An 18,802-nucleotide genomic window follows, 5' to 3' on the forward strand; every position below is an offset into this window, starting at 1 on the left:
CTTTCAAGAGTCTCGAAATAGACATGTCATGAATGGCTTAAAGTGAGGAATCCATCTGTCACAAAAACTGGGAAAAAATGTATATTTGTTTTCCAAAGGGCTACAAATCAATCTCTTAAGGTTATAAGTAATATTTATGGTGGAAATCTGGTAAATGAGTAATGGAAATCATTGTGGTGGACATAATGTTCAATAAAAAATGATCAGCTTTGAGTTAATGAAACTGCTATTCATCAATACTATTATTAAAACTCTAAACTAAAATATAAAATGTAAAGAGGTTGCAGCTACTGAAGAAGGTATACGAGAATTTATTTTTTTATGTATTATTTCATCTTACTATTTTACAATGGTAAATTATAAGATATGTCACCAAAAAAATGTATGCATATATTTTGGGAAATGGTTATAATAAAATAACCACTTGTCCTACCTTGATGAAAAGTATTCATTTAGGACAAAAAACAATTGTTGATAATAAAAAGATTTTAGCCGAGATTTAAATATTGGTTATGAGTTGCTAATTTTATGCCTCTGGGTAAATGATTATAAATGTCAATGCCAGCATTAAGGGGTCCTTTTTGAAACAAAGAAGTGTAATGCTATATCACATGCATCTTTTTTCTTTGTCTTGTGGCATAATCATGGATACTTTCATGTTTTCAAATAGACATATGTGTTCTTGAACATATACATGATATACAAGTATGTATTCTTGTATGTGCAATCATGTCTCAGGTAAGATTTCTAGATATATAAAATGAGGTCTATATGATTCTCTTTTGGGAATATTGACCATTCATCCAATAACTCTTGCATGATGAATACCTAGTCAACACCCATAGTAGAGCCCCTAGAGATAACAATTTGGAATATGATAGGAGAATACAGGGAGCAAAACTGTTAATTGCTATAAAACTTTAAAATGTAGAATAATGGGTTTCTATCAACACCTTTATGACCATGCATAAAATTTTCTGAATTGAAGGAGTTCAGAATAGAAAATGCGCAGGAAAATGAATATGACGCAAGCAATTCCAATAGGTATTTCCTATTTTAAGACATGAAACTCAATCATATGCATCTATTTGTGAATGATATTATGCTGCGTAATTAGATGCCATGGGAAGAAATTTAGAAATCCATTCAAATATTTATTTTTAAGCTTAAACTACTTAGTGGTACTTTTTCAATATGAACTAATGACATACAGATTTTAAATCCTGCATATTAATTAGTTTATAGTGAAACTATTTGGTTATTTAAGTTATGCTTCACTTTTTGTTTTCTTGGAATATCTTGATTGAGGGAGTTCAGGTTTTTGTTAAAGTGGACAAAAAGGAAGTATAATGACAGGCAGATTAGGGATGCCATATCCTAGCCCCATTGCTGATGCTAGTGAACCAGTCCTTAGCTGAGGGCATTTATCCAGGTGCCCTTAAAATGGTGAAGGTTGTTCCAGTCTATAAGAATTAAGGTGCTCGAAATGATTTAAATAATTAAAAACCCATATCGATAATTCCAAATTTGGTAAAATTCTTGAGTTTGTTTTCTGTAAAAATATATTAGAATATCTTGAAAGTCAAAATGTGCTATCTGTTCACCAGTTTGGTTACCGCATGGGAAAGTCTACAAATCTTGATTTATTTGAAGCTGTAAATTATATAATTCAAGAGGTTGACTCAAATTGTAAGGTTTTGGGGATTTTCTTTCATATGAGCCAAGCATTTGATGCTGTTTATCACAAAATGTCAGCTATTGGTCATTCAGGGTGTGGCATTAAGTGGACTGGAGACCTATTTTGTTAATCAGTACCTAAGGGTAGCCTACCAAAGTGATGGGAAAATTTGCCTCTCCAACCCTCAATAGGTAAACAGAGGAGCACTTCAGGGGTATAGTATTGTTTTTGATTTTTATCAATGATCTTCCTGGTCAGCTGCAGATTAATAGTACTAAAAAATGTGCCATGTATGCTGATGATGTGAATGTAATGACATCCAGTAAACATTTACGTGATCTGGTTGCGGCTGGTGAATTGTTGCCAAATTGTATGACTACGTGGAGCAAAGGAAATAATTTGGTTCTTAATGTTGAAAAAACTTCAGTAATGGTTTTCTTTACTTCACTCAGCATGTTTGACCAACTCTTTTCTAATGAATAGTAGTCATGTAAATACCGTTAATTATTTTAGGTTCCTAGGACATGTTGATAGTAACCTGAAATGGAAGTTCCATGTTATGAACTTAATGAAAAAGATAATTCCATGTTCTACTTACTCTACATCATAAGACATTCAGTTAGCCAAAATGTATTGATGGCAGTGTGTTATGGATTAGTTTATACAAGAACTTCATTTGGCAAAGTATTGTGGGGTCTGCTCTCTCACCTTCTGAGTGTATTGAAAATTCAGAAGAAGATGGTAAGAGTGATATGTGACCCAAGTTATTCTGCCCACCTCTTTTCAAAAAATAAAAATTGTTATCCACTCCTTGTGTATATGTTTATCAATCTATATTACAAGTGAAACAATAAAGTGCTGATTTTGAAATGATCAATAGCATCCATTTGTATAATACCAGACAATGCATCACCTTACAAATAAGTCAACCAATTTATCCTTAGCTTCAAACGGTCCTAAGTCCATGGGAGTAAAATTATGTAATAACCCTCCAGTAAGTTTTAAAAAAGAAGAGCGTATACCAGTTTTTAGGAAAAAGGTCCAAGAATGCATCATTAATAAGTGTTTTCATAGTGTCAAAGAATATTTGAGGCCAAATTAGTAATACCTTCTGTTTCTTGTAAACTTTTTACTTGACACATTCTATACACTTGCCAGTATTATTTCTGTGCCCTGTGTCTCTTGGATGAATAAAATAGTATTATTATTAGATTGTATTTGGAATATAATTTCATAACTAAGTCCTTGAGCTAACAGAAATAAATCTTCATGTCAGGACCACCTCAATCATTTTTTCTCAAGCTAACGCATCTAGTAATATTCTGATGGCCAGGAGTCTAGTGAAGATTAATTACATTTTTTTATAAATGTAATAGGTACCCTTCATGCTCTTCTGTTTTGGGATTGGCATAATCAATAAAAACCTACTTTTAGTCATTAAAGAACTATTTTTCTTAGTAATTTCTTCCATCTCTTCCCCACCCTTGCATACTTCCTTTGTCTCTGGTACATTTATATGTTTCATATATTCTCCTCTGTTCCTGAAATTTAGAGGTCCCGGTCTTGAGAATTTCTTTAATTTTACCCAAGGCATTCTCACGCTACTCCTTTATCTCAAAATGTCCACTTTTCTCCCAGATTTTGTGATTTGGCTCTCATCCATTCCCATAATATGTTCAAGACACGGTTCTGCTTTGATAGCTGTCAATTACCTGAGTATTAATACCACATTTTTCATTGACTCAACCATTCCTATCCTATTTTTACCACAAACATCCCTCAAGCACCCCATACCAACTGTCTGCAGTCCTATTTATCCTTTTCCTGGAATACCCAAATTTCCCTTCTGTGCAATGATGTGGGGAGGAATTAATTTTCATATACTATTATTTTTGCAGACTTAAATAAAAATTATTTTTTTGATTCAACATTCTAACAGCAACCTTCCTGCTGGCATTCACATATGTTTTGATGTCTTCATATCCTACCATCTTTCACAGGATACTGTCAATATTTCAAAAATCATACTCTTCTTCAATCATTTTATGATTTACATAAATACCTAAAATGTGAATTATTCTTTCTGTTCTCCTATCAAATATGACCACTTTCATTTTGTATACATGAACTTTCAATTTCCTTCTCCCTTTTAACTGAAGACCCCATTTTTATCCTGTGGTCAGTTACAGTCAGTTACATTGTAACATCAGCATACAGAATGGGTACCAATATCTCCAATCTATACCCTTATCCTTTTATTAAAATACCCTTATCCACCTTATCCTTGGATCCATCTTCCTCAGTTATTCATAAAAAGACATTGGATAGCTATACTAGCATTACACATTCTTTGTTTAAGCACTTGGTCACACATCATGGGATTCGGGTTGGAATTCTGTCAAGGTCAATGATTTTTATGCATAACTCCAATATTTTAATGCACATCAGTGAATTTATTTTTATTATTACTTTTTATTTGCCCAGAGATCACAATACAAAAATACCGGGTGGGTGGGGTATGTACATGATATAAGGTACATCAAAAAGGAGGAAAGACACAGGCTCAATTAAGATACATACAAGAAATGATGCTCACAGTTACATAATGTTTGGCACAAACCCATGAACATTGGCTGTAACATGCACATGAAATATCAAATTCAGAAAAATCATTGATCACGAACATGAATTGGGCCATGACCATTGCTTGAATATAAAAGTATGAACTTACTGGTTGGGAATATTGTTGAGATATTCGTCAACCGAGTAGAACATATTACGCTGTAGATATCTTTTTAATTTATGCCCGAATGCAGCAGTTCCCTTTGTATCCTTGATACTTTTGGGTAGTTTGTTTTATAATCTGATGCCCATTTCAGTGGGTCCTAATTTCAATGCTTTAGTTCTTATATTCCCATAATGGATGTCATTCCTTCCTCTGGTGTAATGATGATGATGGGCAGAGTTAACAGAAAAGTTGCCAATGTTATTTTTTATATATAGAATTAAAAACATAATGTAGATGCACGGGAGTGGTAGCAAATTTATTTCATTGAAAATAGGCCTTGATTGAGCATTGTGAGGTTTCCTGGTGATGATTCTAATAGCTTTCTTTTGCATTTTAAAGATGGTTTGAGAAATAGCAGCTGATCCTATATTTTTTTAAATTTATATTCAACTCTAGAAGGTTGTCTGTACACCACCTGTTTATTGCAAGTGTGACAGACTTTGATTTTTCCACTAGGCTGGGAAATGTTTGTGTTGATATGATTACATTGGTGCTGTCAGCATAGAACACTGGTATTATTCCATCATTATTCTGTAAGCAGTTAGGTAGGTCATTGATGCATATCGGAAAGAGGAGTGGCCCAAGGGTTGAGCCTTGTGGAACACCTTTGTTAACTTGATATGCTTCAGATGAATATTTGACCCATCAATTGATAACACTACTTTCTGAGAGTGATTATGGACTTCATACAGTTTAGAGGAATTCCTCTAATCCCTATTCTATTGAGTTTAATTAGTAGTCTATTGTAGTTTACATTATCAAAAGCCTTTGACAAGTCAAAAAACATTCCAAGAGTTTTGTGTTTAGCATCTAATGAATTAAGTATGCTGTCGATTGCCTGACATATGGCATTTGTGGTAGACCTTTCAGATCTAAATCCATGCTGAGAATTTGAAAGTAGGAAGTTCTTTTCGAGATAAGATGCTATTTGCATATTGGCTTTTTTTAATATTTTAGCAAATGTATTTTGGATGGCTATTTGTCTGTAGTTGTTCAAATCATTAACACAGCCATGGTTCTTATAAAAGGGCACTACTTTTGATTCCTTTAATTGGGATGGGAAAATCACTTTTATCAAAGATTCATTAATTAAAATTGAAAGGGTGCTTTTTTGGCTTCAAAACAATGAACAATTTTACCAGGAATTTCATCATGGGCAGTACTGGATTTGTTCCTGAATAAGGGGACAATAGTTTTTAGATTGTTTTGCATTTGCAAAAAGCACATTAGCTGGAGAAATATTTGGGTAAGGAGCTGATGCATAGTGTTCGTTAGATTTATTAGCTGAAGATGAATAGCTAATAGCAGTGTTATTTTCAGGGTAACAAAGTTTTGGGAGAGTGATTGTGGATTTCTCTTACCTCTACAGTCATTAATTATTTCCAATGCTGTTTTGGACTTATTTGGAATTAAGTGACTTATGATCATTATGTTATTTTCATGGTAGAAATCAGTTTATGGTAATACTTTTGAAATTCCTGATTGACATGAACTTTGTTCATGATTGTTTGAACTCTTACAGGAGATAGCAAGCTTTTTAAGGATAATTGAGTGGTAATGGATCTCGTCAGTTAGCCATGGCTTACATTACCCTATCAAAGTAACTATCTTGACACTTACCAGAGTTCTTTGAATTTATGCATTATTATTTCTCATCATACTTTATTTCAGAGCAGTCACCCAATGTTATATTCACTCTTAATTGCTGTGCTATTTTCATGCATCAGTTTTGTAGCAATTAATAATTATTCATTCACTAATTTTCTGGTAAAAACCTTCTGCAACATTTGTCAGTTTACCCTGCCATGTCTAATCCAAATTAGCAACCATTTTTTCTGAAGTACATGTAAATACTCTATACATTTCCACCAGACACACAGCCACATCGCACTCCACAGATGTTTCCCAGTTTCCTTTCTTGGTCTTTCAATCAACACCTTCCTGAAAAATTTCCCTTTTATATTTAAAAGATTAATCGTTCTATAATTCTTGCATTCCATCTTACTTCCCTTTCCTTAATAAAAAATCGCAAGAATCACATTGTTCCATTCGTTAGACATTCTGGTTTTCAAGAATTAATTTAATCAGTTGTACAATTGAATCTCAGTAAGTTGCACAACTGCAACATTTAACTTGATATCTCTTATATTCTTATAGATCTTTTGTTTTTTAAATCATTATAATAGTTACAACCTCTCTGAATTATGTCAACTTATTGGGAATCATTGTCACCACCTGCTGTGTTCATTTCACTGGAATTACCAACAACACTAATATAAATCAGCCAAAAACTCTCTGCAATAGTCATTGACTTTTGTGATTTGTATATGTAAATACAAATATGATTCTTCTAATTACAGGTCAAAAAACGTACTTATCTACAGTACGAAGTCACGATGATGGATTATGTATTACTTCAACATAACGTATATTACTTATATTACTATATTAACGTATATTACTATATGTACTTATTAAATACATTAAAACAATAATGCGTATTATTTAAACAGCGTGAGTTTTCGTTTTTTATTAAATGATATACAATTTCGTCAAAAAAAACTCTTAGTGCTTTTCTTGAATAATGTTAGTCATACCATCATATTTTGAGATACCATCCGCCTCCCGCCATTGATTTTAAATCACCCGCCAATTTTATATCTGCAGTGACATCGAAACCTTAAGAAGGTATTAATACTCACACAAAGGTGTGTGTCAAAGATTAACAATTACGGCAGATAATATTTAATGATTTTAGTCAGTAATAAGAACGGGTGCTGTCGTATAAAAAAACATCATCCATAAGAATCTATAGCATTGGGTGAATAACCATTTTTTGAGTCATATTACTTTTAGTTACCTAAATAAGAACTTTGTTACGAACAATAAAATCGGGAAAATTTTAAAATTTATTTATAATCAATAATAAATACTGTTAAAGGGTCGTTAATAAAGATAATAAAAAAGTTGTTTTTATGTTGTTTTACAAGTACGCTACCGCCTCATTCCTTCGAGGCCATTGATTTTCGCGGAGGTGTTGTTGAGCGTCCTTGTGCAGTAGGAGCTACCGGATAATTTTTCCACCTTCGAGTTTACAACAGCCGCCAAAGTGGAGGGGTATTCAAGGGTTTGTAAACCACTTTGTTTTATCTTTCATCATGTAATTTTGTACTACCCAGCCGTTATTATTACAAATTCCTGTTCACAAAGTGCTTCGTAAATTCGCCGCCATTTTGACAAGGAATTTGTGAAGCCGGATTTCGTTCTATTGTGTTTGAATTTGTGACCCTTATTGTCTGAAACATTTGTAAAACAGTTAAAATGAAAGATAAGTAATCATTAAGCGTGTATTCGTGGTAAAATCTTCGAAAATATTTTACGATCACTGTCATGAAGGTTAGCGTCTTTGTTTGGCGCGTCTTGTTTCATGTTTCGAGTACGCACTGTTAGGATGTTATTAGTTTCTTCGGAATGGGTAGATTCGGTATTTGAGTGCTTTTCCTTTTTAATGTTACTATTGAATTTTCCTCATTAATGTTCACTATTTTTTTTATGATCATGACAAGTAATTTCTAAATATGTTGTGGGAGTTGACCTTCAAAGATATTTATATATTTTTGAAAATTATTTGTTAGAACTGAACTAATTGCGTTTTAAGGGGTTTTAATTATAATAATTAGCATTTTTCAAAGTCTGGTGACACTACCGGCGTGTGGGGATAATTTGGTGAAATCAGCATTTTAAGCCGTTAGCCGTAATTATTTAAAGCAGTCTCTGTGCAATGAGAAAACATTTGTAAAATTCTGACGGAATTAGTTGATATTACATTTGTTACATTGCGGTAGCCATTTTTGGTGCGTCAATGACGAAGTCTTCTACGTCTGTCCGCCATGTTGAATGGGCGCGGACTTTCGTCGAAGTGCCAAAATCTCAAGGCTGTTAGTGGGTTAGACACATAAAGCAAAATTGGTCAGGTTTTTTTTTCGGTTTTTGAGACCGAAAACTTCCCCATGTAGAATTAAGATGGTGTCCAAAAAGTTGTGGGCGCGTTTTATGAAACCGGAAGTTGTGGTTATTTGCCCATGTTCAAAAGGAGGGAGAAGCAGTAATTATTCTTTACCGGCGCATGAATTTTGACCACCAAATTTGGATTTTCAATTGTGATATTTAATTTCAAGTCTAAAATCACTGGATGCAGTAAATTTTGTACTGTTACCAAATATTTGATTAAGCATTTGATGGAAATTTTTTTATTGGATACCTTTAAATAATTTTCAGTTGTCTTATTAATTATATGGATAATTTCATTAATATTAGTATGTTAAATTTTAGTTAAATAGTTCTCCGAGTGGGACAACATGTGAACGATCTCCTTGTTTTTTGTTTCACAGGATAGCAGTGCTGGGGAGCACAGCTACAATAGGGGTACTAGGGTTTACGTGGGTGGCCTAAATGAAAATGTCAAGAAAGAAGATTTGGAAATGAAATTTAAGAATTTTGGAAAGCTAAACAATGTTTGGGTTGCATTCAATCCCCCCGGGTTTGCTTTCATTGAATTTGAAAATGAGGACGAAGCCGAAGTTGCGGTTGATAATTTGAATGGAGCTGAGGTATTGGGGGCCAAGATAAGGGTTGAAATATCTCGCGGTCGTGGACGGGGCAGGGGAGGCTTCAGGGGTCCCAGGGGTCGGGGAGGCCAGTTTTTCCAACGAGGCTCAAGGAGTGGGTTCAGAGGTAGCAGGGGTGACTACAGTTCCCGTGGAGGCGGCTTCCGTAGTTCAAGGGGTGGTAGGGGTGGTCCTAGGGGTTCGAGAGGTCGCTATGACGACTATCCCTCATCTCGCGACGGTGGTAGTTATGGGAGGGACTATGACCAGAATGACAAATATTCGAGTCGTAGTGAGAACAATGGCTCAGATTACTACCGTCCTGCCTCTTCGAGATTTCGCAGTCGTTCTCCGGTGGGACGTGGCAGGTATTTATTGAGCTGAAGTGTGTGTGTGGAGTTGTGGAAATTTGCTTCTCATGACATTGTTGGGGAGGGCTTCTTTCTCAGACCCTCAATGAAACCGAATGGATTTTCAACTTCATATTCCATTTTTTTAATGACTCCATTTGTGCAACTTCTTGAGATACTGCTTTGTGATCTTCCCAATTTTATATTTAATTAATTGTGCCAAATATGGATGACTTTTCTGCATTCCAACTCTTGTGGATATGAAGTGTTACTGGCTCAGGTCTTACGCATGAATTCCGAGAATTAATTAATGTTCACTCAATGTAAGATGAGGCAAAATTTCTGTGCACGCTCACATGCCAGTGGTCCATGATGCTCACTGTGCAGGTGAAACTTCAATAATGCAAAGTTCAACATCCATGGCAATATGACACTTAGTGAACTTCTATGTTCGTCAAAGAATATTAAACTACGTAAAAGTATTATTCAGCTCAAATTGTGCTTCGATGTTCATACATGAAATTTTGGCTGTGATTATTTCTACGATTGTAATGGGACTATTCCAGCTCCAGAGATTATGGTGGAAAGGAATCAGACAACTCCTACGGCGGTTCAGGAAGAAGTAGTATGAACTACAGTGATTCCTACCAGAGCCGCAGTCATGATCCGTACACTAGCAGGACTAGAGAGTCAGGCAATACTGGAGGCGAGACATACAGTTCTCGCAATGGATTTGGTTCTGGCGATGGATACTAAGAATTCAGGTACTTCAGTTAACGAGTTTACATTCAGCATCCCAAATGCATAGAGGAGGATACATATGGGGTTTTTCACTTTGATGCCTGAGAAAGCTTATTCTTTGGTTTTTCTCTTAGTCTATTCACAAATACTGCTTCCGTTTGTATGGTGGTGAAATTTCAGAATTGAGTCAATTGAGACTGCATAGTTTACTTCTAGTTTTGTATTATGAATCAAGTAGCTTCACCCACCATGAAGATATTTTTGACTGCGCACTGGTGTATTATTTTGCATGCATATTTATGCATACATTCTTTAATGTCTTAGAAAAAGCCCCAAAGTAAGCCATGTTGAGTGTACATTTAAAGGAGTTCCTCATAGTTTGAGGCCTGGAATGAAAGTCAAGTCTTGTGCACATGAGTGAGTTGTCGTGACAAATATTGCGCGAGTGGTTTGTAACAACTTAGGAGAAAAAGTGCAATCTTGTTCATTAGAGCATGTAAAATGGTGTGAAAATTCTTACAATGCTCCTTTCTTGAACTTTCTATTTTGTACATGGTTTCTATAAATTCCAAGATCCCCATAAGGAAGATTATTTCTTTTTCCTTGGCAGTTTGTGGTAGGCAAATTTTTTTCCTATTTCGTTTTTGGAAAAAAATGGAACAGTACACAAAAGATTACGACTATTGCTAATGCAACTAGATTTGATGATACTGAACAAGAAGTGCCATCTCCCACGAAAGGTGTGAGCTTCTTCGTCAGCAGCTAGCATGAACTTCATCTCTACATGAACTTGATGCTCTAAAACTAACTTCTATATAAAATGGGGGTGCTTCCAGCTGCATTTAATGTGATAATGTATGGATGAATGTATATTCAAATTTTTGTGGTGTTCACATGATAAGCAGTCATGGGTGATGGCATTGGCCCCTTGCCATATTTCGCTCTCTCTCTCTCTTGAAGTTGTGACAGTGACAGTCATAAGAAATAACATTTGCATGAATGGATAGTGGGGCGTAACTACTGTTGTATTGACTGAGATTGACTTGGGAGCTCTATGCACAAGCAACTGATAATGGATCTAGTCATTTTATCCATGTTATGATTTGAATTATTTTCAGAACAATGCTCCAGAATGAATTTTGGAGTAAATTTTTAATTTTTTCATTGGTAACAGTGGGCTTCGTAGAGGGAAAATATTTGCCACCATGTGTGGTAGTAGTTGTGGATTGTCTTGACTTCATGTGGGGCTTTTCTACTGTTAAATGTACACTCTGAAATGGAAAATATATGGGTACATAGTCATGTCGGTCAATAGAAGCTCCAAGAGCTTGAAAGATAAGGTTTCTATATGAAGAAATTGCCTTGTGTATTTTTATAAAAAGTACATACTTCTGTGAACATGATAGTGAGACCCTTGTTTTACATACAGTTCATTTTGCAGTCTTTCACCTACGCGACCACGTAAATCTACGATGCATCAAGAGGCTCATACAGCAAAGTGGAGGAAGATTGAGCCAACAAACAATTAGAATGTCCACCAGAAATGCGTTTTGAACAATATTTGAAGTATTTGTGTTTCATTTTCAAAAAATGTATGTGTATTGACTATGTATTGATAGTGATTGATTTGTGTACTACCATCTTAAATGTAAGGAACCATTGCAGGTGTTTATTGAAATATTTGTAAGGTAGGGTCATCAATAATTATTCATTTATAGCTGTTATAACATTTATCATTACTCTCATGCAATAATTCATTAAATTTTTTATATCCCTCATACTGCATTCATGAGCACAAACTGTTAATGAATGCACAAAACATCTCCCCTCACCTCTTTTTAAATCATTCACTTCTGAAGTTACTCACTACCACTCTTAGAAAAGGTATAATACTGTGACATAGAAGACTACTCCTTTGAAGACTGAAGGACATAGCTCACCAATTTTCATGATTTTCATTTTCATTGATTTACACAATCAAGCTTTGACGAAAGTCGGAATGTATTGTATAATTTTGATTTTTCTTTTATTTTTTGAATACTTGTTTATTTTTCAAAATAATTTAAGACTTCAACACATTTTGTTTATATTGATGTTATGGACCAAATATTGGCAGGTACATTCTGAGAGATAAAAACTGTATATGTTATAAGCACTTAATTAAAAAGTCATTTGTCTATAAACATAACAGTCATTATTTTGTCACTGATTGGTAATTGGTTGCCAATTGCCTAATATTGTGTTGTTCCATTCGGAAACATTATAATATCATTTCATCTGTCACATAGTTTACAGTTCAGCTGGATGAATCTAAATTAGTGCTTGAGCACTTAACATAGCATTGCTGTCTTGGGTGGAGAGGTATTTCAAATGCAAGTGTAGGAATGGAAAGTACAAATGTTAAACACTGAACCAGAATGTTGCGTGAAGTGTAGGATATTCTATTTCAAGACTCCAGCTCATATTCACATGCCACTACTCCCATTATTTTCGTAAACAGATTTCCACAATGAGTTGCTATTGAAATGTTCTGTGGAATAACCTTGGATTAGGGTCTTCTTTACAAAATGCATGGCTTGGTGAATCTGGTCTTACCAGATAAGTGTGTATGAAGCAGAAGTGGCTGGTTATACATACTCTGTTATTTTATGCTGGTATTTCTGTATGTCACGGCATGAGTAATTTTGTCTTCAAATTAGGTATTTGCATTTTATAATCCAATTTTGGCATTAGTCTTTCAATGCCTCATTTGTGTATGCTAAGATGAATAAAGACCTTAGTCATACCCTGGCATTCGTTTGGGGTAAAGGTTGTAATGCCATGAGCCCTGTTGTTATTGTTAACCTATGCTCGGCTGATAGCATGGAAGAGTCAAGAATTGTGAATTACATTGACCAGAACCGATATTAGTTTAGGGATTATTTTTGAATTTGTCTCAGTTTATTCCAAACTCAGCATTAGAAAGCACCAAGATTGGAGGAATGTCCTTGTTGGGATGAATCTTGGAATGGCAATCAATGGAGTGCACCAGCAATTATACCCATGTGCTATTTAATCATTATTGGAAGATTGATAACATTTGGAATGCCTAGATTTACCACGGGAATCTTCAATGTTTTCCAAAGAATGAGGGACTGAGCAAGTCTCAATTTTATGTGCATGGTGCAATTTTTTAATGTAATCACGTGGATGTAATAAGAAGAAACTGCTGAAGTAGTATCAAGTGTTAAGAGGATATATTGCCTAAGTAAAAGAAATACCTGTCATCCTGGGAAGTAAATATTGGAGTCCAAAAGTAGTTGCCTATTTAGTTTTCAAATATTTTGAGGAAGTTCTTGGGAAGCATAGGATTTTGGAGGATGTTAGGGCTTTGGGAGAGGTATTCATTCAGAGGGGTGGGGCAGCGGATAGAAAAAGAAGCAAAGAGCATGCAGTATTGAGAAGGTAAGTGGAAATTGAGCATGGGTCATTTGATAATTTTCAATTGATTAGTTTTAAGGTAAAAGTAGTGTTGTAATGATTGAATGTTTGCTTTTTATGCTCTTTGCATTTCTTTGAAACCTATTTAAATTACCCTGTGCAACTTAAATTATTTCTAACAATTACCATTTTATTTCTTCTTATTACCTAACACAGTGGATTATGAATGATCAGGTAGTAGAAACAGTTGCATGAATAAGTAACCCAAGGTTATGCTTCAGCATAATCTTGGGTGAAGCTTTTCACTACTTAAATAGTCATAGCACCCTGGTGACATGAACTCACGGTAATCATTCATAGTTCAATTTGTGGAGTGAAATGAAATTATAAAGCCTTTGACTTATATTCCAAAATAATTTAGTGGCAATTCCAGTTGCTGGGAACTGTTGGGAAAGGTTCCAAAAACCATAATTGGTTTTTGCCCTTGGTTTGTGTTCACTAATTACTTATGTTACTTCTGTAAAGCCCTTTCGTTCTGTAATTCTTGAAGGGAAACTGTGTATGGGATGAATTGAGCGGAGGTCAAAATGGAAGTTATGCACCTTTCCAGATTTATTTTGAAATAGTGAAAATTATCCTCTTCTGGTGCTACCATGGAAATAAGATTGCAGGGTGGATTTTTAGACTATTTTTAGCTGCCAATAGTCAATTCAAAGCTTTGACACTTGAAATAACTTATGGTTTCAATTTTTTTGACTCTTAAAGTCATTATTATTTGGAAATAATTGGTTGTACCAAGTGTGCTCCTTTTTGGGAAAGTATTAAATTAACCGGAAAGGTGAAGGTTATCTTGGATATACATAGTCAATGATCATTTATGATTGGGAATATTAGATGCCTGAGTTCATGGGTAAATAAGGATAATTGTGTGAAAGTTCATTGTGTAATGTTATGTTTTCAGAATACTATGCAAGGAAAATTGGAAGAAGGTATTGAATTGCACCATTTCTTCCGAGAAAAGGGGGAGAATAGATGGTTAATGCACAAAGTTATTATTTGAAATGAGAATCTGGAGTTCATTGTGAGAAATAATTTCATTTTAGTTGAGATTGGCCCATACTTTCCACATGCTGTACGTAAATGGGTTAAATGGAAGAAGGGACCATTGGGTCTCAATTTCGCCCAAATCTGTCTATGTACAGGCCCTGGCGAAAACAAGTTAGTAGGACTTAACTTTGGTGATGTAATTTAGAAGATGATCAGTGATTGTCCACAAGAAACACCTAATACTCAAAATAGCCATTAATTGCAGACGCACTTCACGGTTGGAAAATCTTTGACCACCAAGCTGGTTTTTCAAGTTGGCTAACAGAAAACAATCCAAGGGGGCTTAATCTGGCAAATTTGGCATGAAATTTTGCCATTGAAGTAATGGATTTGTGAGGTAGTGTATTGTTTTGATGATACAACACTCTTTTCAGCCAAATGCTGCCGCTTTTGTTGATTTCTTTGTTGAAGCATTTCATTAGGCTTGCATAATACTTGCCGTCGATAGTTTTTCTTTTTTCAAGGAAGTCAATGGAAATTATCCCATGCGCATCTCAAAAAACTGATGCCATGACCTTGCCTGCAGATAAAACTGACTTCGCCTTCTTATCACTATTGAATCCAAGGTGTTGATTGTTCTTTTGTCTCAGGTGAGAAGTAATGGACCCATGTTTCATCCACAGTTATGAAACTGCAAAAATTCTGCTTGTTGCTGTGAAACTTACTTAAACACTCAATTGAAACATCTTCATGACACTGGTTTTGCTCATGACATGACATTGTGAGCAAACATGGCACAGCTTTGTCATGTCCAAATTTTCTGTTAATATGCAATGTACTGGACTTTTGAAAAGCCTACTCTGTCTGCTAGCTCGTGCACTTTCAGTTAATCATCCAGTATCACTAAGTGGATTTTCTTCACCATTTTTGAAAACTATCGCTATTGATTGCTGCCAAACAAATGCTGAACAATGTGGCATCTTCAAACTTGAAATATATGCATTATGAATTGTATATTTGTCTAACACAGTGATGTTTTTTAAGAAAACTTCCGCCCTCTCTAGGTCATGCCAGGTACTTGTAATGTATCGCAAGAATGGTTTTTTTACTTAGGATAATTTTAAAATATGTATATTTAATTTTTTATTAAACTGAGTATTTTATCACATTTTACCCAAAGGTGAATTTTATTGTATTTTAGATTTCCAAGAATTGATTCAAAGTGTGATTTGGGTGGATGTCTTCTGTGATAGTCAATATTTAACTTGAGACTAAATATTTTTAAAAGCTACAGATCCTACTTTTTCAGTGTTAGTAATTTTTCATGTATGTAACATAACTATGTCCAAAGGAGGCAGGACAATTAATGAAATCAGGTTTGCAGATGATCTAGCAAGAAGGTATGATCATAGGTTTTGTCAATTTGTAATGGTATACAATGTCATTCCGTTCTCTGCGCTATTACTGAGGGGTTTGTGTTGAACAGACCCTGAACAGGCCTTTTCTTGCAGGACTCCTATTTAAGACGGGTAGAGTTGTCAGATCCATCAAGAAATCTGCATTGGAAAGAATGTGTTAATGATTTCATATTTTTTTTTAAAGTAACGTAGCCCTAATTTTCATGTTTTGCATTTCTTTTTAGTTAAATGACTTAAATTAAAACCGTAATAAATTTCAGGTAAACCCAATGTAAATGATTTTGTGAAGGTCATCTTTTCATCAAAATTTCCTAAGTTCCACATAGCCTCGAGAATGGAGTTGTCTTATTATTATTAGTCTTTTCTCTTTAATACTAACCCTTGAGTGGGAATGCCAGCATTCCTGTATTATTAATCTTATTTTGTTATGGGATTCCCAGTAGATTTGTCAAGGCCTCCAATAACTGTTGGTTACCGTACATTCTAAAACAAACATGCAAATAATATATTGCATATTTTTCAGCAGTTAATTCCTATTATCTAAATCATGTATATTTTTATCAGTCAATAATTAGATCTTTTTTGGTGCCTGGATTTCCAGTTCTTTGCGTAGTAATGTCTACAACTGGAAACTGTTCGTGCTACTGAACTGGAATCTGTAAAATTTCTAATGATATATCTGCATAGTAATTAATATTATAAAATCTCTTCAATAATTTTTTTCTTAAATCTAATCATTGACATTGAAAAGGGGAAAACATTACCAATTTTTTTAACGTGGGTCTTTTAGGGTATGGCAACTATTACACTTTGAATAGAGAATTGATATTAAATTACCTACTCTGCTATAAAATATCTGAAATTGATGTCACCCTATATCGTCAGCTTTTACATTGGGACTGTACAATTTGCTCCATAAGTCTTCACAAGCGTTCCTCAATCTCTACAAGAGAAAATTGCCTCGTAAACATCTATGCAATTGATGTATTTAGGAATAGAATGGTTTGAGAATTCACTTAGTGGAAGCGATTCATATCGGAAAAGAAAATACTTCATTCCTCCACATGTATTGGATATGCCAAATATATGTGGAAGAACAAAGTAATTTCTTTTCTAACTTGATGTATTAAGCTTATGCAGATTTACATTAATAGGAATACATAAGTCAATGTATCCGCAATGTGTTGCTAGTATAAGTAAGGCTTGTGGCATCAAAGAAAATGAGGGCTAATCCGGGTGACGTAGGAACAAAAGCAAAATACAGATTTCTATGCCAGTGTGAAAATACTTATAACATTTCAGATTTAATTGGTGTATTAAAGAAAGATATTTGTAGTACAGAAAATAAACTTAAGTTGAAGTACTGAAGTTAAGAAATGCATGCATTTTCATTTGAAATGTCATAAATTGTAGATAGCTGTTGATCATATTTTTCACATTAATTTGTAACCTTTATCTTGGGTGACTCGTAATTTCATTATCAGTACAATAGATTCATTAATTGTTTAGGAATAGCATTTGTAGTAGCAGCACATTCTATCGCTATAATTTGTGATGTGGTTAGTGGTCAATAATTCTTGGTGGGGGGAAGAGCATGATGTTACTAAGTACATTTTACAGGAGAAGTTGTGGCCACCACATATTATAGTTGTAATATAGTAAAAGTCTTTCAAATTAGTGGCATGGTTTTCACCGTAATAGCCACTTGCTATAATTAGAATTCAAAAGCTTCTGTTCCCAATGTTCTAGTTTGATAAATAAAGTTGTTTAATCATTGTCTTTACCTAGAGGTAATCATCCTAAAGGTTTGTCTTAAGGTTAAGGGTACATAGCTCAACAGGATCTGCAATTCATATGGAGTGGGGGGCAGTTCCTTCTGATGTGCTTTCCTCATGAAGTTCTAGTGGTCAGAATATTTTACCATGTAGATTTATAAAGGGAATGACTCAGGGCATCTTGCACGTCCATTTTCTCATGCCTTACCCACTTGAGCTCCGAAGACCTAGTTATTGCATGGAAATTCATGTATGTTAGGGAGTCATGCTATGCTCAATAAAGGAACTTTTTCTCACTAATTCTCATGTAAATGTGTTGTTTTGTAATTGAAATGAGTAATGTATGTTTTGGTTGTCAACATTTTCATTATAAAATTTACTGACCATATCAATCTTGAAAATCGTTAGTTGTCCGCAATTTGTCGATTTAAAATAAAATTCATTTCTCCTAATACTAAAGTGCACTCATATCAGTGGAATTGGTGCAAGTGAAACCATCCCCTTTATTTGAAAATTTTCTCATTTTAATGAAAAAATATTTACAAAATTATTAAAAAAGTAGCAAGTAATTGGGTAATGGTACATTTTTACTATTGCTTACTACTCCTTTTTTAGGGCGTCATTCTTGCAATTTCAGCAGATCTGAATATGGCTACCTGAGATGATGACAGCAGTAATTGTGTGCCACCTTACCATTTTTCTCTTCACCACTCCTGTGCTAAAAATAAAAAGAAACCAATAAAATTGTGCGAACGCATTTACTCTTTTTGCTTAAATCTGCTAAGATCTTCTCCCTGTATATAGTAATTACTACTTGGTTTACTATGCCAAAGCAAACATTCCACCATATCGATGAAAGATCTATTGCTTACCAGGAATATCTGTCGAGTGTAATACTCGTTTACTAACCCAGTGGAAGAAGACCAGAGATGATTTCACTCAGGATTACACTATATTAAATTTTACATAACAGGGTTT

General features: G+C 34.5%; 1 protein-coding gene across 2 annotated transcripts; it reads left to right on the plus strand.

The window, feature by feature from the left end:
• The first annotated feature begins 7,486 nt into the window (after nucleotides 1–7,486).
• On the plus strand, nucleotides 7,487–12,989 carry LOC139691330 (RNA-binding protein Rsf1-like). 2 transcript variants are annotated; one of them, XM_071589096.1, is made up of 4 exons: nucleotides 7,487–7,593; nucleotides 8,858–9,441; nucleotides 9,990–10,187; nucleotides 11,594–12,989. In XM_071589096.1, the coding sequence occupies exons 2-3, from the start codon at nucleotides 8,948–8,950 to the stop codon at nucleotides 10,177–10,179; spliced, it is 684 nt and encodes a 227-aa protein (XP_071445197.1). In that variant the 5' UTR covers nucleotides 7,487–7,593; nucleotides 8,858–8,947; the 3' UTR covers nucleotides 10,180–10,187; nucleotides 11,594–12,989. The 2 variants fall into 2 exon arrangements, with proteins under 2 accessions (XP_071445197.1, XP_071445196.1); XM_071589095.1 differs by having other exon boundaries at nucleotides 11,606–12,989.
• The last annotated feature ends 5,813 nt before the right edge of the window (nucleotides 12,990–18,802 follow it).

The sequence above is a fragment of the Hetaerina americana genome, unplaced genomic scaffold (assembly GCF_022747635.1).
Source record: "Hetaerina americana unplaced genomic scaffold, ioHetAmer1.1.p SCAF_33, whole genome shotgun sequence".
NCBI classification, from domain to species: domain Eukaryota; kingdom Metazoa; phylum Arthropoda; class Insecta; order Odonata; family Calopterygidae; genus Hetaerina; species Hetaerina americana.

Bases quoted from the DNA above. Each gene is read 5' to 3' on its own strand.
- LOC139691330 (XM_071589096.1), top strand. From the start codon at position 8,948: ATGAAATTTAAGAATTTTGGAAAGCTAAACAATGTTTGGGTTGCATTC. The intron at 9,442-9,989 runs GTATTTATTGAG...GGACTATTCCAG, and splicing joins TCTCCGGTGGGACGTGGCAG to CTCCAGAGATTATGGTGGAA.